The sequence below is a fragment of the Lepidochelys kempii genome, chromosome 6 (genome assembly GCF_965140285.1).
Source record: "Lepidochelys kempii isolate rLepKem1 chromosome 6, rLepKem1.hap1, whole genome shotgun sequence".
Lineage (NCBI taxonomy): Eukaryota > Metazoa > Chordata > Testudines > Cheloniidae > Lepidochelys > Lepidochelys kempii.
The window spans coordinates 71,186,620-71,212,890 of NC_136385.1; the positions used below are offsets into that span (position 1 = coordinate 71,186,620).

The 26,271-nt window shown below is 44.8% G+C and overlaps 1 protein-coding gene and 1 pseudogene across 1 annotated transcript in view; one reads left to right on the top strand and one right to left on the bottom strand.

Moving 5' to 3' along the window:
- Window positions 1–3,758: 3,758 nt before the first annotated feature.
- EHD4 (EH domain containing 4) overlaps window positions 3,759–26,271 on the top strand; it is a 57,799-nt gene continuing 35,286 nt past the window's right edge. The window contains exons 1-2 of the mRNA XM_073348662.2: window positions 3,759–4,041; window positions 19,768–19,944. Coding sequence (XP_073204763.1) covers window positions 3,812–4,041; window positions 19,768–19,944 — 407 coding nt within the window. The 5' untranslated portion in view covers window positions 3,759–3,811. The remainder of the gene's footprint in view (window positions 4,042–19,767; window positions 19,945–26,271) is intronic.
- Window positions 18,396–18,971, bottom strand: LOC140913866 (small ribosomal subunit protein eS10 pseudogene; annotated as a pseudogene).

A 26,271-nucleotide genomic window follows, 5' to 3' on the forward strand; every position in this document is an offset into this window, starting at 1 on the left:
ATGAAGTAAAATTTTGCATAATAAAATGTGGTTTTGGATTCTGAGTGGTAATGAGATTTATTAAAAAAACAACGTCCTCTTCTATTAGCAGAACTATTAATGCAAATGATTGATTCTGTATTCACAACCAGCAAAGGGTCTGGCGTAGAGATGATGCAAGCACCAGAGTTCAGCATTGGAACTGAATGTGAACTTTCCTAGTGTTTTAGACAGTTTGAATTTGGGATTCCAGTTTAGGTTCATCTTGAGTAAGACAATCCCACACACACACATTTCCTAAGGAGAAATTAATTTTGTAGAAACATAGCAGAGGTTTAGTTTTTAAGTCTGTTATTGTGCCTACAAACTTGATTTTAATTTAACAAACTTTTTGGGTGTGGGAACATCCTTAATTATTTTTTAAAACAGTCCTAAATTCTGTTGCAAAGGCTCCCTGTTCCTACAAACCCTACCAGTCCTACAAGAGAGGAAGCCCAATCCAGCAGACTTTAGGAGGTTCAGTGGTGAGTGGGGAATGGTTCCTTGGTCTGCTTGCTCACCCCAGTGCTAACCCAACATTCTGTGAAGGGAAGTCCTGATGCTACAGACTTCCCATGGTCTGCAAAAAGGAAGTCTGTCTTCTGCAAATTATGTTGGTCCTCAGAATCAGGGCTCTCACCCAAGGAGGGGATAACTGTGTCACTCTTCCTTTTGGCTTCATAGTGCCGGAAGGACTAGAATTCTACTGAGTGCAGGAAAGGGGGATGGGAAATGTGGCTAGGCAGGAAGCTTGATGAGCAGAACCAAGAGAAGAACCACTTCCCTAACCTTCCTGCTGCTTTTTAGACCCCATGAAGGGCTTACAGGGAGTGATAAGCTCCTTTCCCACATCTTGTGCAACTCCCTGAGTAACATTTTTTATGAGACACCAAGTAATAGTTTCCCTCTCAGGGACTCTGTGAATTTTAGAGGGGGTAACAAAATAAAACTTTATACTGGAAATCAGTTGCAACCTTAACTAAGGAGCATGTTAATGAAGTTTAATAGACATAAAAATGGAACCTCTTGAAGGCTACACACAGAGGTATCATACATGAGTAAGAAAACTCAGAACTATGTAAAAATGTGCTGATACAGTGCATGGTTAAAAGATGTGACTATCTCAGACTTCAGTAACATAAAGCATGATTCTGCAGACCCTTTTTCCCACATGTAATATCACTAACTTTGCCAGGATTATGTGCAGGCGCACGCCCTCTGCAGAAGGAATCTTCCTATGGTTGGGTCCACTGATAGACAACACAAAGCAGCCTGAATGTATCGGCAAATTGGCCCTGTGGTGTGTATGTGAGAGGTTGCCTTCTATTGGTTTGTTGCAACTTAGAAGCACCATAAAGTTATTTTTATAGCTGCTATCTAGTGAGTTCTCAAGTAATACACAGATGTTGGCTAGAAGAAGTAATAGTGACTACAATATGTTGACGTTCAACACCTTTGATGAGCAGTCATCAGAAATAAGAAACATGAAACCAAACTTAAGAAAGGGGAAACAAAACTTAAGAAATGGTATTTCCAAAAAAATGAGGAAGCCAATCAAAAAGACCCTAAAGCAAAACTGAAGGACTTTAAAATACTTAGACTCAGCATGAAGGTTTCTTAAATACACCACAACAGAGTTACAAATGGCTTGCATAGGCTTAAACAAAACATGAAGCAGAAATGCAACCAAAACCAGAATGGTTAAAATACAAGAGGTTATTTGAGCCCAACAGCTATTCTTTGAGGGGAAGGGAGAGGAGAGGGAATCCAGTCCTACTGAAGCCAAAAAATGAGTGCATAAAATGTGGTATTCAATAAGCAAGATGGAAAGTAGGAGGTCTAACAGGGATGTTGAAAAATAAATACCCACCAAATCTTGTTTGTAGCTATGTTGGACTACCAAGCAGTAATTAAGGAGGAGAAGGATGTTGCAGAGAAGTTTAATGACTTTGTATCAGCCTTCACCATGGAGGACATGCCCTCTAAAGCCAAATATGGACTTAGCTTCAGCAAGGTCTTGCCCATTCACCTGCATCCACCCCAAAGTTTTATATTCTAGATAGGCAGCAAGCCTATTTATTTATTTATTCCTTTTAGCTGATAAGTCTCCGTTCAATGCATTGAGATTTTTAAAAGCAATTAGGGAATTTAGGCACACATCTTCCATTAAAATATATTTTAAAATTAATGGAATGTGTCTAAATCGTATAGGTTGCTTTGAAAATCTCAGTGCATTGGACAGAGAGTTATCAGGTAAAAGGGATAAATAATAAGAAATGATCACTTTAAACTACACATATAATGTGATCACCTACATCTATTATACCAGTTCCACTGAAAAATGTCAATGTTAATACGGTATGAAATTTAGCTGTCTCTAGAAAGGAAGAAGATGCTCAGTCTGGGCTAGCTTGGCTTCAGTGAAACACATTACATTAGGTACAGACTTCTCAGATGATAATGGATGGCTATATCTGCTGTATCTAGAAGATAAACTTTTGGGAATTTAAGAGGAAAAATGGACAAAACTTTACTGGTCCAGGTCCATAGCTGGATACCAGGGACCAGATTTTTATAGTGGAATAGGAGGAACACATCGTTTGTGACCACAACTTTGATGGATCTGGTGAGACCCAGGTACCAGATCTGTGTTGCTTTTGCACTGGATTGTGCTGAAGTCTGAAGTTTTTCTGGTCAAGTAGGAGTGGCAACATGTGTAGTTTATTTGGGATCAAAAATTGATAGGAGCTAGCAATTTCTAGGTGGTGGATGTGTGTGTGTCTCTTTACCCTGCTATTGAGGAGAGATACACAGGGGTCTGGATTTTTACAAGTAGAGCCAGCTGCCCTTCTTCTCTATTTAACTGGTAGAAGTTTGGTATGAAGAAAGGAGGATGAGGGTGCTGACCGTTTTGTGGTGTTGCTCTGCCAGTTTCAACAGTGTTGGGCTAAAAGCTGGTGCAGTTTTTCTCTATTCAGACAGTAGAATTGGGGGAAATGAGGATAAAGAATTACCAAAATCAATCATGCTCTGGGGACCAGATACAAGTTTTTATAGTATTATTGGGCTAAAGTGCACCAGAATCCAGATTATTCCAGTGAAGTAGGAGGGGTGATGTTTGTTTTCTATTCAGGTTGCATAATTTGGAGCTTGGGCCGCAATTTGCGAGATCCATGTGGATCCAGGTGCTGGTTGTGGATTTTTGTAGATCTCCTGCAAGGATGCATTGGGGTCTAGGATTTTTTTTCCCCCAGTAGGATCGGCTAGATTTGTCCATTCATGCCACAGAATTTGGGACTAAGGCCCTAAATCTGATGGGTCTGGCAGGGTTCAGGTGCTAGATCTCAATGTCTGCGGCGGCTACGTGCCGGGAGACAGTCCAGGCCCACAATTTTTTGGCACAGTAGCGGAGCATAGACGGGGGAAGGCCTTAGCGGCGGGACTCAGCAGGGCGCGGGCACCAGGGGACGCCGGTGCCGGCTCTGGGGCTCCGTGTGGCTTCGTGCTCTGGGAACGTGCGGGGATGGGGCAGCGGTGACTCCACTTGATCGGCGTTGACGGGACACTCTGGGGACCTGGCGCCCCAAATCCCCCGGCCGAGGGTCACTCCGGCTTTTCCCAGCGGTGCGGGGCGAGAGGGTTGGGCCAGGCCGGGCAGGCTCCCAGTCCCGGGGGGCGGTGCTCGGGCCGGGCCCAGGGGGGAGGGGCCGGTGGGGCGCGGCCGGTGGGGCGCTGCCGGCCGCCAGTCAGTCAGTCAGTCAGTCAGGGCGGCGCTGCGGGCGGCGGGGTCGGGATGTTCAGCTGGATGGGGAAGCAGGCGGGCGGGGGCGAGCGGGCCGGCGACCCGGTGCAGACGGTGACCGGGGGGCTGAAGCAGCTGTACACGCGGCGGCTGCAGCCGCTCGAGGACTATTACCGCTTCCAGGACTTCCACTCGCCCGCGCTGGAGGAGGCCGACTTCGACAACAAGCCCATGGTGCTGCTGGTGGGGCAGTACAGCACGGGCAAGACCACCTTCATCCGGTAAATACCCCCCCGCCCCCCATTGCCAGCCTGCCTCCCCCCCCCCGGGAAATACCGCCCCATTGCCAGCCTGCCTGCCTTCCGCCCCCCCGGGAAATACCGCCCCATTGCCAGCCTGCCTGCCTTCCGCCCCCCCGGGAAATACCGCCCCATTGCCAGCCTGCCTGCCTTCCGCCCCCCCGGGAAATACCGCCCCATTGCCAGCCTGCCTGCCTCCCGCCTTCACTCGGTAAATCCCCCCCGCCGCCGTTCCTCCCTCCGGTAAATACTGCCTCATTGCCTGCCTGCCTTCCTTCCGCCTTCACTTGGTAAATACCCCCCCACTGCCCATCCTTCCTTTCTCCCTCCCTCCAGTAAATACCGCCCTATTGCGAGCCTGCCTGCCTTCCTTCCTCCCGCCTTCATCCAGTAAATACGCCCCCACTGCCCACCTTCAGTTGGTAAATACCCCCCTGCCGCCCTTCCTTCCTCCCTCCCTCTCTCCGGTAAATACCACCCCATTGCCGGCCTGACTTCCTCCCGCCTTCATCTGGTAAAGACCCCCCTCCAGTGTTCGTCTTCATCCGGCAAATACCCCCGGCCCCCCGCCACTGCCCACCTAAGTGAAAATTCCTTGCCTCAGTCCAGTAGCGGTCCCTTGATACACCCCTTCATTTATAAATAACCCCATTGAGGGTAAATGTCCCCTTTCCTTCCTCATTTGGTAAATACCCCCCACAGGGGTAAATACCTTCCACTGTATACCCACGGGAACAACATAGACACATAGCCCACCACCAGTGTAGTTGCCCCCTGTGCCTGAGCTTCATGCTGTAAAGACTTCAGCATCTGGGTTAAATACCTCCTTGGCCCTCCTGCCAGCACACAGTTTCATACAGTAAATGCCCCCTAACTACCTACTCTTGCATGCACTGTGGTCATGCCCCCTGTCACTTTCCTTTCATACAGTATCTATTTCACACCTACACTGAATGATTGGTTCCCTGCCTCTTCATCTTCATATGATAAATACTCCTCACCCTGTCATTTCCACCCTCACCTGGTAAATACCGCGTTGGCCCTGCTGCCTATCTGTTAAATAATCCTCCATCTGCCCCCTGCACTTGGATAAAAATACCCTTTCATGTGGTATTTTTCATGTGGGTGAACAAACCTACCATTTTCATACAGTAACACACTTATTATCCTTGAACAGTAACACACCTCTAGAGTAAATGCGGGGTGGAAAGTTGAGAGGCCTGTCACTCAAATGAAGACAATAACCTTGATGGCTGACGCAGAACAAGCTCCAAGATGTGGCTTGTGTTATCATGAAAGGGCAAGTGAAAACATCTCCACTGGGTGGACAGGTGGAACAAGTTTGCTTGGATGGGGGCAGGGCTGAAAAATGTGGAGTATGTAGAAAAGTGCATACACATGGTTTGAAAGTACTTTAAAAGAAAATAAAAACGTAACATGTATTAACTACCTGTTCCATCTTAAAGCCACAAAGCAAGTAGCATTGGTGTATTGAGTGAGGCAGGACCTTTTGTCTGTTGACATGCAAATTAACTAATCAGTCTAAACCAGGGGTAGGCAAACTTTTGGCCCGAGGGCCACATCTAGGTGGGGAAATTGTATGTAGGGCCCTGAATGTAGGGCTGGGGCAGGGGGTTGGGGTGTGGGAGGGAATGTGGCGTGTGGGAGGGGGTGCGGTGTGCAGGAAGGGGCTCAAGACAAGCGGTGTGGGGTGTAGGAGGGGTGTGGCAGGGGGTTGGAGTGCAGGGGGGGTACGGAGTGCGGGAGGGGGCTCAAGGCAGGGGGTTGGGGTGCAGGAGGTGTTCAGGGTGCGGGCTCCGGCCTGGTGCCGCTTACCTCGAGCGGCTCCGGGGTGGCAGTGGTGCGCGGGGCTAAGGCAGGCTTCCTGCCTGCCTTGGCCCCACGCTGCTCCCAGAAGTGGCCAGAATGTCCGGCAATGGCTCCTGAGGGTGGAGTGGGGCAGGCAGTTCTGCTGCACACTGCCCTTGCTTGTGGGTACCACCTCTGAAGCTCCCATGGGCTGCGGTTCCCCATTCCTGGCCAATGGGAGCTGCGGGGGGCAGTGCCTCCAGGCGAGGGCAGCGCACGGAGCCCTCTGCCCCCCCCCCCCTTCACCTCCCCAGGGGCTGCAGGGATGTAGTGCCGGCCTTAGCCCCACTGTGCCAAGGGGCTGGCAATCCCACGGGCCGGATTGAAAAACCTGACTGGCTGGATCCAGCCTGCTGGCCATAGTTTGCCCTCCCCTGGTAAGCCTTCTGTTGTGTTATCACTGTATTGGAGAGTAAAGCTTTTCTAAATGTCTGCAAAATATGATATTTAAATTTGATGTACATTTCTGAATTTTTACAGCACTCTGTCGTTTTGTTTTTGCCTTCCTGTTTGAGGACGCTGTCTCATGGTTTTTTGTACTGATGGGAAGGAATATGTGTTGTTTTCCATTTACTGTAATGTTTTTCTAGTTTGTTTCAATAGACAGTAGTTACTGAGAGTTAATATAGTGTGCATCAGCAGTCAAGTGTAAAAAACCTAAAAGCTGTTCAGCCCATAGTGCTAGTTTTGGTGTTGCATTCACATGCAAGATCCAGATTTGCGAGTGACTCTGGAACTTCTGTTTCTGTGGCCGATAGATTTCAGACCCCTCAGAAAGGTAGCACATGTACATTAAGTTGTACGTAGGCATATGCCACTCTGCTCTTTCTTGAGTTTAGTATAAGTAAGATTGCACCTGGGTAGGAGGTAAGATCTTTTAGAAGTGGTAGTTTTATGAAATATAGTTCTGTGGAGATAGCGAACTTCGAAGGAAATGGGACCCAACAATTCTATATCAGTGATCACTATGATGTCTTGCTCAGGACACCCAGAACTCTGAGCAACTGTGTTACACCTCTGCCTTAGCAAGAGTGAGAGCTTTGCCACTGCTAAGCTGTTTGTCAGTTTCCTGACACACCAGCCTGTCTGTCTTTCCAACAAACTCATCAAAACTCTACCAGTGTAAACTTTCAGGAAGCAATCAGTGAAGCCCAGTTCCTGACTTCTCCGGAGACATCTCCCTGCAGTGTCCAGTCCCTCTGACTGGACAGTCTCAGAAATTGTTCGGTGTCTCCAAAGAGAGAGTGCACACATCAGACTGTAGGTTAGCTGAAAACTCACCCTTCACTTTCATACACGGTACTGAGATAGTTTTGTAATAAAACAAGAATAAGTTTATTAACAAAGAAGAGAGATTTTATTGACAATAAACAAGAGAAAAAGAGATAGATATGGTTGCAAATAAAACAACACATTTTCTTGTGACTAAAACTTAATCTTAGCGATCTTTGCCTAAGCGGTTTTCTTACATCAAGTTGTCAGCATCTCCCCAGGCTAAGAGAATGCAACTTTCACATGCTCACAAGGTGCTGTCCCCTAAGTGATGGGTAACTAAAATATCTTTTTGCTCCCCTTTTATTACTCAGAGTCCATTGTCTCTGCCTCAAGAACCAGGAAGACTTCCTGGGGTGCAGATTCTGTCCCATGCTGTGATGGTTCAGTGGTCTTCTCCCTTGCTCATTTAGCTTGATGGCTTTGTTTACATTATATGTAAATGTACTTCCATTGTCCTCTGCCTGTAACCAAGTTGGTCAGACATATATAATTATATATATTGCAATATATATGTGTAGAGAGAGAGTATATAATCTGTACATATATCACACAATGGCTTTCAGGACTAGTGTGTCACCAGTACACCTTTGAGATATATATATGACCATACCAAATTCACAGTCCATTTTGGTCAATTTCACAGTCATAGGATTTTAAAAATTGTAAATTTCATGATTTCAGCTATTTAAATCTGAAATTTCATGGTGTTGTAATTGTAGGGGACCTGACCCAAAAAGGAGTTGTGGAGGGGGGGGGGGTCGCAAAGATTATTGTGGGGATGCTGCTACCCTTACTTCTGCGCTGCTGCTGCTGGCAGTGGTGCTGTCTTCAGAGCTGGGCAGCTGGAGAGCGGCATCTGCTGACCAGGAGCCCAGCTCTGAAGGCAGCACCACTGCCAGCAGCAGCGCAGAAGTAAGAATGGCATGGTATGGTGTTGCCACCCTTACTTCTGCATTGCTGCCTGCAGAGCTGGGCCTTCAGTCAGCTGCTGCCACTCTCCAACTGCCCAGCGTTGAAGGCAGCAATGCAGAAGTAAGGGTGGCATGGTATGGTATTGCCACCCTTACTTTTGTGCTGCTGCTGGTGTGGTGCCGCCTTCAGAGCTGGGTGCCCAGCCAACAGCCTCCGCTCTCCATCCACCAGCTGCCACTCTCCGGACACCCAGCTCTGAAGGCAGCGCAGAACTAAAGGTGGCAATACTGTGGCCCCCCTAAAATAACCTTGTGACCCCCCCTGAAAGTCCCTTTTTGGTCAGGACCCCCAATTTGAGAAACTCTGGTCTCCCCCATGAAATCTGTGTAGTATAATGTAAAAGCACCCAAAAGACCAGATTTCACGGGAGACCAGATTTCACGGTCCATGACATGTTTTTCATGGCCATGAATTTGGTAGGGCTCTAGATCAGTGGTTCCCAAACTGGGGTTCACAAAATGTTACAGGGGGTTCTTGGGGAAAAATTTCCTAATGGCGGACTGAGCTGTCCATAGGGACCCCGGGCAGTACGGGGCCGGCAGGCCCTTAGGGACTTCCAAGAGCTCAGCAGATCAAAGCAAGCATATCTATCACACTGAGGAGATTTAAACTTCAAGACTCCTTATACGAAATAGAAAGGGAGGTGGATTTTTTTTTTTTTTTTTTTGGTGTTTTTAAAACTAAATAGGCTGCTGGTGTTGTTTTTAAATTATTATGAAGAACAAATTTAAGCTTTGTTTGTTTGCCTGGACTGCTCAAGACCTGAATGCTTGTGTAGGAGGAACTCTTTGAGTTGGCTTCTTAAATACCTTCATGTTGTTTCACATCTGATACTTCTTGATGAAACATAGGAGCCAGAGGTGCTGTTATACCAATAAATTAAATAATAAATTAAAGGGGAAAAGGCAAAATACCACATTTATTGTGAATACAGAAAGAATCATAGTAAGCAGTTAGTTATAGTTATAACATTCCATTCAATCTCATATTTATTCATACATTCATTCATACACACACACACACAAAGGTTCTGCGAGGTTGTTATCATAGTTACCAGCCTTAGAGTTGCTCATGCCAAGCCACTGACCAGGTGGCCTGGACATGAGGAGGGAGCAGGGCCTTGTCAGATGCTCATCTGATGCTCCTGGAAGTTGGTTTTCAGAATCAGACCCCCAAAGTTCTCACTGTCTAGAGTCCATTTTTATAGGAATTTCTTCCTATGCCAGTCTATGGGAATTGCTTCATAATGCAGATAGCACATTCCTGACGGCTCTGTGCTGCTAGATGTTATCTTGTTCTTTGGTTCTCCCATTCTTGAGGCTGTTGGGTGGATTCCAGTCTGCCCTCCGGGGGTTCTCTGGTTATTTCCACTTGATGCCTTCTTCAGCCGATGGACACTGGATTCTGAGGCTGGCACCTCCCTGATCATTCAGTTATTATCCACACCAAGCATCCATCCACATACATCCTCTATCTCTATTTTAATCACAATTGTTAATACAGCAAAAGGGCGGGGAGTCTCTGGGTGCTGTTTCTGTTTTTACAGAGTATTGCTTTGAGTCTCTCTCTCTGTGAATTGCTTTGAGAACAGACTCTGTCTTAGAATGTACTAACGCAATTAGCAGCTTGCAAGTTTCACACATAGAGGGAGAGAAACAGTACCAAAAAGCAAGAAACCTCTTAATTAGTAATACCCTGGAATTTAAACTATGGGGAATCAAACTCATTTGTGATTTTAATACAGAACTTCTTTAATATGATCCAACAGTGCCAGTATGGGGGGGCGATGAGGGTCACGTGCTGCCCTTGTGTCGGCGCCACACCCCCTCCCACCGGATCCCTCCCCTTTTTCTCCAGCAGTGCCCCCCCACCCCCCCCAGGGTGCGCGGGGGCTTTGACCCCGCACCCCTTTTTTCTACTGGTGCCTCTGATAAAAGCCTTGTCTTATAACAGGCTTAATCAAAAGTCATACAAGCTACAAAAGTGAGATCTTGGAAGAGTGTTGCCATTTTCATAATGTAATAAAAATACTGTAATGATAAATAAAAATTAATAAATAGTGAATGTAATAAGCATGTCCTAAAAACAAATTTTATATTTCTAAGATCACTGCTTTTATAATTTATGCTGAGGTAAGGGAGAAAATCCCTGGAAATATTCATTTTTAGGAGGGGGTTCACAAGACTTGACATTTTAGTGAAAGAGGTTCACGGGTTGTTAAAGTTTGGGAACCACTATATTATGGCAACAATGTGCTGGGGCAATGAGTTTGTCAGGCCTGATGTAAGTTACACTATGTGTGAGCTCTCTGCCTCTTGGCCTTGAAGGGCTTGTGGGTCACAATCACCTTAAAGATATTAAACTTTTTGTGAGCTGCCCTGTATAAGACATAGTACTATTTACAATTAAATATTCTCGCAATGACTTTTTTAAAAAATGTGGGCTAGGTTCAGCATTTTTCCTGTTGCCTTTCCTGTCGTTCCTGTTTCTCCTGTTACTTCAAACACTTGTTTGGTAATTACTTTACAATTATGTACAGGGCATGACCTTGCAAATACGTACCCGAGCATGAAAATGTCTGCATTTCCCCACATGTTAATTATACAAAGTTGCTAGTGTTTTTTGCATTCTTCATAAATTGCACTGAAAATTTGCTTTTTTCAAGTACAGTAACTTAAAACTGTCCAAGGAACATTGTAGAGGTGAGGATCAAATTTTAATCTGCTTTTTATATCTGCAAGGTTCATGAAAGTCCTGCTTTAAATTCTACAAAACTTTTTTTCTTATTCTCTCAGTATCAACAGATTATAATTTACTTGCAACCCTACAATAACAAACTATGTTTTTTCTCTTTTAACATAGGCCAAGATCCTACAGACACTTATACCCATATTTATCCCTACTCATCCGAACAGTTCAACTGTCTTCAAATATTTAAATAGCAAGTCAGTTTTCTCTTCTCTTATTTACAGCTACCCACTGGAAGCTTGAAACTGAATTTGGTTTCTTTAGTGATTATTGCTTCCACCCAGCAAACTCTTATATACAGTTTAATTTTACTCAGCTGAATAAATTGAGTGTATGCATAAGTGTTTGCAGAATTAAGAATTAGGACATAATTAGGTAAGGAAACCAAATTCATCTTTGGGCTCCCAAAGGGTAGGTGCAGATAAGAGAAGTGGAAAAGTTATTTGTATTTTAAGGCTATTTGTGAAAAATAGTTTATTGTCCAAACATTGCTCTGTGCTCACATAAACTTTTTTTTTTTTTTTAAGTTAAAATCTGCTTTGTGGGTTTGGAGTCTGTGTAATATATTTCCAAATCAATGTATTACTTGACTTAAGGGCAAATTTAAGTTAGAGCAAATATTTCATGGATCTTCAGGTTTTCTGTACTCTTTGTTTTGAATTCAAGGGATAGTTTTGGAAAATAAACATAAAGTTTTAACATTCCAATATTCCTTGCAGGGCTTTTAAAAAAAATATTTTTGGTGCCACCTTCTTGTATGTTATGTGCTTTTAGCTTAACTCTATTCCCTACAATGTTTAGTAATGTAGTTAACTGCTGTGAGTGTAGAGCTTGGGCAGAGAGAAGGGAAAAATATTATTTTATTATAAATAAATAATGGCTGGTAAATTTTTTCTTCCAGCTGGTTTTTCACAAGTAAACTTTGATTTACACCTGAAGTCATAAATCCATACTGTTCCTGCTTTCTTCTGCATTTAATGCTCTGCTTCCTCAAGAAGGATTGAGATTTAAAAGGTGGAGAACCACTTTACCCCAGAAAAATACTACTTATGCAGTCTTTTCTACTGAGTCAGCAAAACACTTAACTTTTAAATATGTGAGTAGTCCCACTGAAGACACTTGCTTAAAGTAGCACATGCCTATATGTTTTGCCTGATTGGGAGCTTAATGAATGAAGGAAGTAGGTAAGGATCATATGAGTGCTGGTTGTTGTGACTTAGTGTTAGATTCATGTCATATGCAAAAGTTTTGGTTTTAGTCAACCTGAATGCAATTTTTTGCATTGTTTACAGTCAGTATATAGTCACTTTTAAATTTAGACATAGACAAATATGTAAAGTTATGGTTCCAGGTGCTATTTTCCCCCTCCCCTTACAAACTCCCCAAACACTAACTCCTCAACACCAAGCCTATACCGAATGAAAGTAGATAAAGGAATGCTGTCAAGATTTCAAACAATTTGAACAAATCTCTACATGTTTCTAATAACACTTCAGCTGCACCCTTGATACTGTTGACGCATTTTGCACTTAGTGCAAATGACCAGTTTAGTTTTATTATCCTATCTGGTTATTGTGTAGTAGTACAGTATTGATTGTTTGAGCATTTGATACTGCCAGAGAATGTCTAAAGAAGTATATAATTTAAAAAACAAACCAAACAAAATGTATTTTTAATTCAAATAATAAATCCAGCAAAAATTCCTATTCATCATCCTCCCCCTGTTTTGTTTTTTAGGAAAAACTATCTTTATTTTAGGTTTAAACTGTGTAACAGCATACCCTTAATCCTTCTATTAGTCTCTCAGTTTGTCATGGTTACTATAAAGAAGGAAGGAACTACTGTGCATTCAGTACCTTTTCTCAAGAGTATGCAAAACAATTTTTGTTTTTGAAGGTGGAGGGAAATAGGGACAATTGACAATTTGTTATATCAAACAGGAACTAGCCCTTATGCTTTTGTAGTCAGCTGTGGTGTTTATTTTTTTTTCCTATTTAATGATCAAATAAATTTCTACCCTATTCTAAAATCTTGTTGCATCGAGTTTCATTTTGATATCAATGTTAGGTTTAAGCATTCTTATACTACTAAATAGATGTATTTTAAAACTAGAAGGGTCTGACTTTTTTTAAAACTAATCAAAGCAAGGAAATTCAGAATTAAAGCTAAAAGAAAAGGAGGACTTGTGGCACCTTAAAGCTGTTTCTCTCCTTAGTCTGCCAAGTTGAGCTTTGTTAATACATTCAGTATTAAGCAAATGGTGCAATGGTACACTGAACTTTTTTTGTTCCCCATAGCCAGTGTCAAGAATTGAGGCAAGATTTTAAACATTTTTTTCAAAGTTACACTTTCAAAATGTGGGAGCATATAAAATCTCGGGTTTGCAAAGGGTATATGAGTATATTTAACCCGATTGTGGGGAAGAACTGACAATGACCCTGTGTCTATCATGGTCCGGATAAGATTTCTGATACTTTTTAATCTCTGTGGATTTGTAAAGATTAAATTTGTCTTTCACTGACATCAGATGTCATGAGTTTTCATTCAGAGCAGATTTTCCACACTTAAACAAACATCCTCTGCCTGGACTAAAGAGCCCAGTTCATAAAACAAAAAGAGAGGTTTTGTGACTGTTAGCTATTTTGAGTGGAGTGGCCCTGAGGGAGGAAAGAAGCTTTCCATTGTGTCTCCACATGTACTAACAATTGCTAGCTAGAGTATCCTTGCTTAATGTTGCTGAGAAGCAGTTAGCTTGTGCTAATGCAGTAGTTCAGCATAGCTGAAGCAATGCACTTTAAAGGTTGATTACCATGTCATGAGCTCTGCCTAATTCGTAGCACATCTAATTTTGAAATGAAGTTTCCCACAGTTTGCCTTCAAGTTCTGCAATGACGTCTTGGGAAGACCTTACAGAATTCATTTTAAGGGCAGGAAGGCTGCACCTCATGTAGAAGCAAAACTTGCAGTCCACAGGATATGTGTGGCATGAACTACAGTAGTCTGTCTGTGAGACACATGCTATTTTTAAATAGTCTTCCTGTAAACTCTTGGACTCCTTCTCTAGTGATCTTTGCTGACAAGGCCATGAGGTTACTGGTGTTATAAATCTGGGTGTTTTCCTGTGTTAACATAATGTATTGTACAAAAACCACTAGTTTTTTACGTAGCAAGACTGCCCTCTCCTTTCATGTGGCTGGGTGAAAATGGTGTTTTTACATTGAGAGGAAGCATGCTAAAACTACTTGCAACTGGTAGTCAAGATCTGGTTCTGTTCTGGACTCTGCCACAGACTTGCTGTATGACTGTGAGCCAGTCACTTAACCTCTTTGCCTCATTTTTTCTGTTTGCAGATATTCATAATATCTGTCTTACCAGGATGTTACATATGTATCTTCACTTCTTCAGTATTTCTAGTGTGCAGTGGGTCTCCTGGAGCAGGTCCTCAAAGAATAAATCCTGAAGCACTTACATGAGAGGAAAGTGATCAGGAACAGTCAGCATGGATTCACCAAGGGAAGGTCATGCCTGACTAATGTAATCATTGCCTTCTATGATGAGATTACTGGTTCTGTGGATGAAGGGAAAGCAGTGGATGTATTGTATCTTGACTTTAGCAAAGCTTTTGACACGGTCTCCCACAGTATTCTTGTCAGCAAATTAAAGAAGTATGGGCTGGATGAATGCACTGTAAGGTGGGTAGAAAGTTGGCTAGATTGTCGGGCTCAACGGGTAGTGATCAATGGCTCCATGTCTAGTTGGCAGCCGGTGTCAAGTGGAGTGCCCCAGGGGTCGGTCCTGGGGCCAGTTTTGTTCAATATCTTCATAAATGATCTGGAGGGTGGTGTGGATTGCACTCTCAGCAAATTTGCGGATGATACTAAACTGGGAGGAGTGGTAGATACGCTGGAGGGCAGGGATAGGATACAGAGGGACCTAGACAAATTGGAGGATTGGGCCAAAAGAAATCTGATGAGGTTCAATAAGGATAAGTGCAGGGTCCTGCACTTAGGACGGAAGAACCCAATGCACAGGTACAGGCTAGGGACCGAATGGCTAGGCAGCAGTTCTGTGGAAAAGGACCTAGGGGTGACAGTGGACGAGAAGCTGGATATGAGTCAGCAGTGTGCCCTTGTTGCCAAGAAGGCCAATGGCATTTTGAGATCTATAAGTAGGGGCATAGCGAGCAGATCGAGGGACGTGATCGTCCCCCTCTATTTGACATTGGTGAGGCCTCATCTGGAGTACTGTGTCCAGTTTTGGGCCCCACACTACAAGAAGGATGTGGAGAAATTGGAAAGAGTCCAGCGAAGGGCAACAAAAATGATTAGGGGTCTGGAACACATGAGTTATGAGGAGAGGCTGAGGGAACTAGGATTGTTTAGTCTGCGGAAGAGAAGAATGAAGGGGGATTTGATAGCTGCTTTCAACTACCTGAAAGGGGGTTCCAAAGAGGATGGCTCTAGACTGTTCTCAATGGTAGCAGATGACAGAACGAGGAGTAATGGTCTCAAGTTGCAGTGGGGAAGGTTTAGATTGGATATTAGGAAAAACTTTTTCACTAAGAGGGTGGTGAAATACTGGAATGCGTTACCTAGGGAGGTGGTAGAATCTCCTTCCTTAGAGGTTTTTAAGGTCAGGCTTGACAAAGCCCTAGCTGGGATGATTTAACTGGGAATTGGTCCTGCTTCGAGCAGGGGGTTGGACTAGATGACCTTCTGGGGTCCCTTCCAACCCTGATATTCTATGATTCTATGATTTGATAGCTGCTTTCAACTACCTGAGAGGTAGTTCCAGAGAGGATGGTTCTAGACTATTCTCAGTGGTGGAAGAGAACAGGACAAGGAGTAATGGTCTCAAGTTGCAGTGGGGGAGGTTTAGGTTGGATATTAGGAAAAACTTTTTCACTAGGAGGGTGGTGAAACACTGGAATGCGTTACCTAGGGAGGTGGTGGAATCTCCTTCCTTAGAAATTTTTAAGGTCAGGCTTGACAAAGCCCTGGCTGGGATGATTTAATTGGGGATCGGTCCTGCTTTTGAGCAGGGGGTTGGACTAGATGACCTCCTGAGGTCCCTTCCAACCCTGATATTCTATGATTCTGTGATTCCTCAGAGACCTGTGGCTTCATCTATGTGGCTCTGATTTGCAGAACTGGGGATTAAGATTGTTGCTGCCACTTTGTAAGCTTTATGTTGTATGTGTCACCATCTTCTGAATCACCATCTTCCATAAGCAGGAGTCTCTGGAAATGCTGTTTCATAGCAAAATAGGAGACTTGAAACCAAAAATAGAGACTCTTTTTGAAGAAGAGCAACACCAGTGAAAAGGAAATTGTTATTTGAAAACAAAATATACTTGATCTATGGAACTCACTGCTGCAGCTACTGATTCAAATAATTTTAGATTAAAAAAGATTAATACACTAGCATCTGGAGTTACAAGTGTTATCTAAGGACTAGATGCTGCAAGTGGATCCATGTGGGTGTAGGGATGTGCAGATCCATTTTTAGGATTTAGACCTTAGCTACAATAGTGTAAGGCAGGGATGGCCAACTTGTGGCTCTGGAGCCATACACTCCTCCTTGTATAGGCACCGACTCCAGGGCTGGAGCTACAGGCACCAACTTTCTAATGTGCCCGGGGGGGGGGGGGGTTCACTGCTCAACCCTTGGCTCTGCCACAGGCCCTGCCCCCACTCCACCCCTTCCCATGCCCTCCCCTGAGTCTGCAGTGCTGTCACTCCTCCCCATCACCCCCAGAACCTCCTGCACACCATGAAACAGATGATTGGCAGGTGTGGGGAGGGAGCGGGAGGTGCTGATGGGGCAGTGCTGCTGGTGGGCAGGAGGTACTGGGAGCCGGGGGTGAAGGGAAGCTGATGGGGAGGCTGCTGACAAATTACGGTGGCTCTTTGGCAATGTACATTGGTAAATTCTGGCTCCTTTTCAGGCTCAGGTTGGCCACACCTGGTATAAGGGCTATTCATTTTCATATATCTGGGCATAAAGTGATCATCTCCTGAGCTGAAGAATGCATACTATTCTCTCTCTGCACCCCCACCTCTGCCAAATAAATAACATAAGCATGGCGTTGTCCAGTTTTGCAGGTGCATGAAGCAGAAGCTGGTATGAGTCACTCCTGGAAGCAGAATAATGTACTTAATGGACTTTGGTCTGTTCTGATACGTTAGTAAATAGGAGGCTCAGGGAGAGAAGCTCTCTCCTAATCTTTTGGCTCTTACATGTCCTCTTGCTGGTTTTGGTCTGTATGAGCAAAGGGTTCTTAGAATTTCACTTAAAATAATAGTTCTTCCCTTCTTCCATTCCTCCAGTTTTTAGACCTCATGTAAGACGATGCAGTTGTTCCCTGTAGCTTATACAGTAAGAGTTTGGTGCTATTGGAGCAAGTTTACCAAGGCTGGTGAAGAGATTCTATTTCATAGCTATCATAGTCTTAGTTCCTTGATTTTACTTCTTTGTACCAATATTATAAGGCTTTGGTTGTTTGGGTTCTGTTGAACTGAAGGCAGAGTGAAACAGGAAACAGATATAGGTGTGAGGTTTTTTGCAGGAGTGGTGGGTGAAATTCTGTGGGCTGCGTTGTGCAGGAGGTCAGACTAGATGATCATAATGGTCCCGTCTAACCTAAATATCTATGAATTGTTTAACAAGCGGAAAAGCTCCGTGGAATGTATATGCAGCTACAGCAGCCTTGAAGTAAGGCTAAATTAGTGCAGTTTTACAAAATGACACACAACCTACCAAACCATTGCTAGCTATTGACCTCACAGTAGCAACCTTGTCCAGGTTCCCACCCATTGAATGCTCAGAGCATTCTGCCATTGGCTGTCAGAGCAATGGTACTACCACTAAAGCCTGAAGAATTGTCTTGATAGGTTCAATTTTGATTATTTTAAGCTGTTGACTATGGCAATCTGCAAATGTGCCCTAAATTGTAGTTAGTCATGATTGGCTTTAAATACACCAATACTTGGGAAACCCACCTAGTAATTCTTGATTAATCAGGTTCTCTTTGTTTGAGGGAGAATCTTGAAATACTAAATCCTCAATTGTTTTCATAGGTGCAACTTTTCAAGGGTATTTCTAGGGTAGTTCTGCTGTTTATATTATGAACAGGGAGTTAGAGCACAATTTTCTTGAAGCTAAGCAGGGCTGATTGTAGTTGTTCTTTCCTTCTCTGAATCTGGAAAAATGGGTAAGCCAGTGTATGCTGCAAAAGCACGTTATTTAATAAACTGAATAGGTATAGGGAATCTTTTGCTGTTAATATTGGCCTCGAATCAGGAATACCTCCTCATTCAGAAAAGCATGGAAGCCTGTCCTCAACCTTTAAGCATGTGCTTAAGTTCCATTGAAAATAAGCACTTAAGCTGGTCCATGAAGGAGGCTGTCCTGCCTTTGTCTGTAGCCTATCCTTAGTGATTCGGCAGGAGATGGAAAACTCATCATAATGCTTTTTGAGATTTTCACCTATTTTATTATACACAAAAACATGACCAGAGAATTCTAATGAGGAGGCTGACCACGTCCATGACTGAATCTACCTCTAAACTGGAATTCAGTAGCTGCTCCAGCACCAGCCTCAGCCTTTTAGTCAGCACCAAGTGGAGCGGTACTGCGTCTGTAGGTATCTCTGTCAGCCTCTCTCCGAGTAAGACGAGCAGGGCGTTCACCTTCCAGACCTTTGGGCTGCGGTCTGCCAGTCTCAGCGCGGCTACAGCACAGGGTGACAAGCACAATCTCGGGGTAGATGAAGATAATCACGCAAATACTGGATACCCTCGTTGGTCAGATACCAGTAAAAGTGCCTCCAAGCAAACTTCTCCTTCACATAGCCACGCGATTTCAGTGACTGCATGGCTTTCATGACATGGAGGTTGGGCACATTCTTGTCTTCCAGCTCTGGGTGTTTAGGCATGTGAACGTCTTTCTTGGCCACCATCACTCCCTCCTTAAAAAGGAGTTTGTAGATGGCAATCTGGTTCTTCTTGGGCATCAACATCGTGGTGCTAGCAGTAAGCCCGAGAGCTGGAAAGCTAGGCAATTGTGCAAACAGGAAGGAAATTGTCTTCAACTGAGATGCATATATGTGTCCGAGGGCAGAAATTAGTTCTGCAGTTGGAACTTAGTTAACAATTCTGTTATGCAATTCAGACTCAAATTCATCTCCTGCTCCCCCATGTGTTGGCTCTACAGGTGTTAACAGAAGAAAAGTTTAATCATGTATGTTACTAAAATCAGCAGATATGGCTGTGAATTCAGCTAGCAGTCAGGTCTGATCAGGAAGTTGGTGTCGTTTTCACATGATCGCTTTTCTGACCATACCCACAAGTTTAAAAACCTCTCTCTATAGGCCTTGCTGTTAGCAGCACACATACAAACTTAAATACACAAGTGCTAAATGAGACTTCCTAATGTATGCATTGCTGTATTTGCTGGCAGCAGTCATGTGCAGCAGCATACCTTGAATTAACTACAACTTTGTGTAGTCATGCTTGAGTCACTTGTAGCCATAACTGGTGAAGTGAATCTTATAGTTGAGGGCATGTTTTTATCTATGGTTTTACAGGGGAGGATTGACTTTCATTATTTTGACTTTATCGGCTTTTTGTGAAAAGTTGGAATTCCAGCTTTACACTCTGACATCTATTTCTAGCCAAAAAAAATAGTGAAATGCATAAAAAGTTAGTCCCTGATGGTTGGACTGAGGGGGTATATGTCTCTTGAATTTTATTTCTTTATTTTAATTATAAAGAAAATGGCAATTTTTTTTAACCGAAGTGCTTGCTTATCTTCCCTTTCCTTTTTATAATTCCCCTTTCCTAGGTACCTATTAGAACAGGACTTTCCAGGCATGAGGATTGGTCCAGAGCCTACCACAGATTCTTTCATTGCTGTGATGCATGGAGATGCAGAAGGGAGTACTCCTGGAAATGCATTAGTTGTGGACCCCAAGAAGCCATTTCGTAAACTCAGCCGCTTTGGAAACGCTTTTTTGAACAGGTAAGGGCAGGCTCGTTGCTGGGTTTTTGATTTTAAGTTTAAAGTTCCATCTGTCTCACCTTCTCTATGACATTTACTAAGACTACTCATTTTCTGCTATATTCCTTTTTAACAAGGCAAATGATGCATATTCAAATACAGCAACCAGCAGTTGGGAATTGTTATATAAATTAATATCTAAAGATTAAAATACCATATAGTGAATTTTTAACGTGGAGCTGAACGTGTCCAATCACAACAGTTGACTGTGAAGGGAGAGAACATGCAGTAAACAAACATTTTAATGGTGGTCCAGACTACACAAAAATATAAATATGGTATATGTTCAGTTACAGGAACTGTACTTGTCATTATGAAAATTAATTCACAAAAAGCTGCTAAAAGATCTCTTCAGCCAAATGTCTCTTCGGTGTGAGAGTTTAAGCAATACATAACTCTAGAGCAGACTTAGCCCTAGCTGGCCTTCTCTGCCTTAGAGAATGGAACTTGTAGATCAGCACCAGCATAAGTACCAGTAGTGCTGTGTGTCCACACCAGCTATGCTCTTTTAGGTACTGGTTGGTTGTAGTTTTGGTCTGCATCCATTATTGTGTTCTTTTACATCGTTACTTTTGTGCTGCCCTCTGGATACCACAGTTCCTGGCACAGCCCTCTAAAGCAGTGGTCTCTGGAGATTTAAAAGACCTCCTAACAAGGACAACATATAAAAAATTCCACGTGATTTGTGTGCACTTCCAAGCTGCAAGTGATGAATTTTGACGAGTGGAATAGATGAAGACAGCCTTCAAGGGTTTTGATAAGACAGTGTAGTACTGGGGTTTGGGTGGTGTATTATCATTTCATTTTGCATAATTGTGGGATCTTTAACTGGTTGTAAGCCTTGCAGCCTGGAGCACATAGTACTCCTGGGGGAATTCTGCATCACTGCGTATGTGCAGAATTTATTTCCCCTGCAGATTTCTTTGCTTCCCTGCAGAAAAATAACTTTCTGACAGGGAAGCAAAGGGAATCTACAAGAGCGGTCATGCGACCCTCCCCAGCAGTATGTTTCGAGTGCCCAGGGCAGCCAGCAGAGAGGTAAATCTCTGTGGGCAGGAGACAGGACTGGGGAAGACCCAGCTGGTGGCTCCTATCCTGCACCGGGCTCAGCTGCTAATCACAGCTAGCCTGGGGAGGACGGGACTTCCTCTTCTCCTGCACAGCATCTGGGGCCAGGTTAGACCCACCGCCAGATTTCTCCCCCAGCTGCAGGAAGCTCTGCATACTCTCCCCCCGGCCTGCCCACATACACTTCCTGCACCCATCTTTCCTCAACTGCAGGGGGAGGGATCCCTGTACATGGAGCTGCTCCCCCATCCGCCCAACCCCTGTGCATCCAGACCCCCTCATACCCAGACCCTCTTGCTGAGCCCCACTCCCCCTGCATCTGAACCATCCCAACGAGCCAGCTGGATCCCCACCCCACTGAGCCCCAGACAGTTTGCACCTGGATGCCCACTCCCCCCCAGCATCTGGACCTCCAGTGAGCCCCCTACACCCAGACTCCCTTGCTATACTCTATTCCCCCCCCACCCATACAACACCCCCGCTGAATCCCAACCACCTTCACCTGGACCCTCCTGCAGAGTCCCATTACTGTTGCACGCAGACCCACAACTAGCCCCTGTTGATTCAGATTTTCTCCCCCCCCCCGCTCCCAGATCCCCCGCTGAGCCACCCGCACCCAGATTGCCCCACACAGAATCCTCTCAACCCACACCTGGACCTCCCCCACTTTAAGCCCCTCCACACTTGAATCCTGCTTTGCTGAGCCTGCATGCCCACACAGAGGGGCAGGGCCCTGGGGTGTTTCTGGGGCAGGCCAGGTCCTCGCGCTGTGTCAGGGTTGGGTGCAGCTTCACCACTGAGTCCATGTGCCAGGGGTGGGGAAGTGGCACAGATCTCCCACCTCTGTGCAGCCAGCCAGTGGCCCGTGCTCCTCAATGCATGCTGGAGCCGCCACATTTATTTGACAAATAAAATTTGCAAAATTTTAAATTTTTTGGCACAGAACATAGAGTAACATAGACTCTATTCATGTATTGGGTCAAATCCCACAATCCCTGCTGAGTTAAAACTCCCAGTGACTTCAGTGAACAGAGTAAGCACTTCATGAACCAGCCTTCTTTTGTTTTCCTGCTGTACTTGGTGGTGGCTTGAAGAGGAAGCCAGGACCTGTAAGACAAATTAAGTTAAATTGGTTCCCTTCTAACACGAGTGCTTCCTGTTCTGCTGATAAACTCTAGCTTGTGCTTTAGCAGAGCTGTTAGAGTGCAGTGTTTTCTCATGTTGCTTTTATTCATGGAAGAAAGCCTGTGTGTGCTTGAAGCCAGGCAGCCTGTCGGTTTGCTAAGAAATGAATTTATGTAAATAACTACGGCAGCTCTCTGGGCAGCTGCAGTTAAGTTTTTTTTTAAATGTATTTTTGTAGCAAATACTCCTTGCTATTGTGACCAAAGCTCTGGTCTCCGCTGCATATTCCTCTGTTCTTTCTCCACAAGAGAGTGTAGTACTGTTCTGTATACCAAGCAATCCATGAAAGCCATGTATATGAGAAGTATGTAGTAAACAGTACTTATACAATACACTACTGATTAAACAGACACATAGTAATAGTGAACATTTGCTGACATAAGTAGGACGACCTAGTTTCTTTCCTAAATCACACCATAGCTAACTGTCTCAGCCCCTGAGTTCCCCAAAGGAAGGCTGTGTTTCTGGCTGAAAAGAAAACGTATCAGACATGGTTACTGACTAAATTATTAAAATAAATGCACTGTTTTGGTGCAAGATATCTACTGCAATGCGATTATAAACCAGCAACCTTCGCCTCCCTGATACTTACAAGCTCCCCGTCAGCATGTCCAAAATTGCTGCAAAAAATTATCATTCACGTGTTATTCTGACCACGTTTCAAATCCCTCAACTGCCTCCACTTACCCTATCATAGAATCATAGAATAACAGAGTTGGAAGGGACCTCTGGAGGCCATCTAGTCCAACCCCCTGCCCAGAGCAGGACCAATCCCAACTAAATCATCCCAGCCAGGGCTTTGTCAAGCCTGACCTTAAAAACTTCTAAGGAAGGGGATTCCACCACCACTCTAGGTAACGCATTCCAGTGTTTTACCACCCTCCTAGTGAAAAAGTTTTTCCTAATATCCAACCTAAACCTCCGCCACTGCAACTTGAGACCATTATTCCTTGTCCTGTCATCTGCTATCACTGAGAATAGTCTAGATCCATCCTCTTTGGATCCACCTTTCAAGTAGTTAAAAGCAGCTATCAAATCCCCCCTCATTCTTCTCTTCCGTAGACTAAACAATCTCAGTTCCCTCAGCCTCTCCTCATAACTCATGTGTTCCAGTCCCCTAATAATTTTTGTTGCCCTCCACGGGACTCTCTCCAATTTTTCCACATCCTTCTTGTAGTGTGGGGCCCAAAACTGGACACAGTACTCCAGATGAGGCCTCACCAATGTCGAATAGAGGGGGAACGATCACGTCCCTCGATCTGCTGGCAATGCCCCTACTTATACACCCCAAAATGCCATTGGACTTCTTGGCAACAAGGACACACTGTTGACTCATATCCAGCTTCTCATCCTCCCCTAGGTCCTTCTCTGCAGAACTGCTGCCTACCCATTCGGTCCCTAGTCTGTAGCGGTGCCTTGGATTCTTCCGTCCTAAGTGCAGGACTCTGCACTTGTCCTTGTTGAACCTCATCAGATTTCTTTTGGCCCAATCCTCCAATTTGTCTAGGTCCCTCTGTATCCTATCCCTACCCTCCAGCGTATCTACCACTCCTCCCAGTTTAGTGTCATTAGCAAACTTGCTGAGGGTGCAATCCACACCATCCTCCAGATCATTAATGAACATATTGAACAAAACTGGCCCCAGGACCGACCCTTGGGGCACTCCACTTGATACCGGCTGCCAACTAGACATGGAGCCATTGATCACTACCCGTTGAGCCCGACAATCTAGCCAACTTTCTACCCACCTTGTAGTGCATCCATCCAGCCCATACTTCTTTAACTTGCTGACAAGAATACTGTGGGAGACCGTGTCAAAAGCTTTGCTAAAGTCGAGGAATAACACGTCCACTGCTTTCCCTTCATCCACAGAACCAGTTATCTCATCATAGAAGGCAATTAGATTAGTCAGGCATGACTTGCCCTTGGTGAATCCATGCTGACTGTTCCTGATCACTTTCCTTTCCTCTAAGTGCTTCAGAATTGATTCTTTGAGGACCTGCTCCATGATTTTTCCGGGGACTGAGGTGAGGCTGACCGGCCTGTAGTTCCCAGGATCCTCCTTCTTCCCTTTTTTAAAGATGGGCAGTACATTAGGTTTTTTCCAATCTTCCGGGACTTCCCCCGGTCGCCATGAGTTTTCAAAGATAATGGCCAATGGCTCTGCAATCACATCCGCCAACTCCTTTAGCACTCTCGGATGCAACGCATCCGGCCCCATGGACTTGTGCACGTCCAGCTTTTCTAAATAGTCCCGAACCACTTCTTTCTCCACAGAGGGCTGGCTACCTCCTCCCCATGCTGTGCTGCCCAGTGCAGTAGCCTGGGAGCTGACCTTGTTCGTGAAGACAGAGGCAAAAAAAGCATTGAGTACCTTAGCTTTTTCCACATCCTCTGTCACTAGGTTGCCTCCCTCATTTAGTAAGGGGCCCACACTTTCCTTGGATTTCTTCTTGTTGCTAACATACCTGAAGAAACCCTTCTTGTTACTCTTAACATCCCTCGCTAGCTGCAACTCCAGGTGTGATTTAGCCTTCCTGATTCCATTCCTACATGCCCGAGCAATATTTATATACTCATCCCTGGTCATTTGTCCAATCTTCCACTTCTTGTAAGCCTCTTTTTTGTGTTTAAGATCAGCAAGGATTTCACTGTTAAGCCAAGCTGGTCGCCTGCCATATTTACTATTCTTTCTACGCATTGGGATGGTTTGTCCCTGTAACCTCAATAAGGATTCTTTAAAATACAGCCAGCTCTCCTGGACTCCTTTCCCCCTCATGTTGTTCTCCCAGGGGATCTTGCCCATCAGTTCCCTGAGGGAGTCAAAGTCTGCTTTTCTGAAGTCCAGGGTCCGTATTCTGCTGCTTTCCTTTCTTCCTTGTGTCAGGATCCTGAACTCGACCATCTTATGGTCACTGCCTCCCAAGTTCCCATCCACTTTTGCTTCCCCTACTAATTCTTCCCGGTTTGTGAGCAGCAGGTCAAGAAGAGCTCCGCCCCTAGTTGGTTCCTCCAACACTTGCACCAGGAAATTGTCCCCTGCAGTTTCCAAAAACTTCCTGGATTGTGTGTGCACCGCTGTATTGCTCTCCCAGCAGATATCAGGGTGATTGAAGTCGCCCATGAGAACCAGGGCGTGTGATCTAGTAGCTTCTGCGACTTGCCGGAAGAAAGCCTCGTCTACCTCATCCCCCTGGTCCGGTGGTCTATAGCAGACTCCCACCACGACATCACCCTTGTTGCTCAGGCTTCTAAACTTAATCCAGAGACACTCAGGTTTTTCTGCAGTTTCATACTTGAGCTCTGAGCAGTCATACTGCTCCCTTACATACAGTGCAACTCCCCCACCTTTTCTGGCCTCCCTGTCCTTTCTGAACAGTTTATACCCATCCATGATAGTACTCCAGTCATGCGAGTTATCCCACCAAGTCTCCGTTATTCCAATCACATCATAATTCCCTGACTTTGCCAGGACCTCCAGTTCTCCCTCCTTGTTTCCCAGGCTTTATTCATTTGTATATAGGCACTTGAGATAACCCGCTGATCGCCCCTTGTTCTTAGTTTGAGGCAGGAGCCCTCCCCTCTCACACGCTCCTGCTCGTGCTTCCTCCCAGTATCCCGCTTCCCCACTTACCTCAGGACTTTGGTCTCCTTCTCCCGGTGAACCTAGTTTAAAGCCCTCCTCACTAGGTTAGCCAGCCTGCTCGCGAAGATGCTCTTCCCTCTCTTCGTAAGATGGAGCCCGTCTCTGCCTAGCACTCCTCCTTCTTGGAACACCATCCCATGGTTGAAGAATCCAAAGCCTTCTCTCCGACACCACCTGCGTAGCCTTTCATTGACTTCCACGATTCGACGATCCCTACCCTGGCCTTTTCCTTCCACAGGGAGGATGGACGAGAACACCACTTGCGCCTCATACTCCTTTATCCTCCTTCCCAGAGCCACGTAGTTTAAACTATCGAGTTTAAACTTCTTAAATTTGCATTCAAGGACTTGTGTAACTTCCACCTTCCCTGTATCTCAGATCTTGTTACT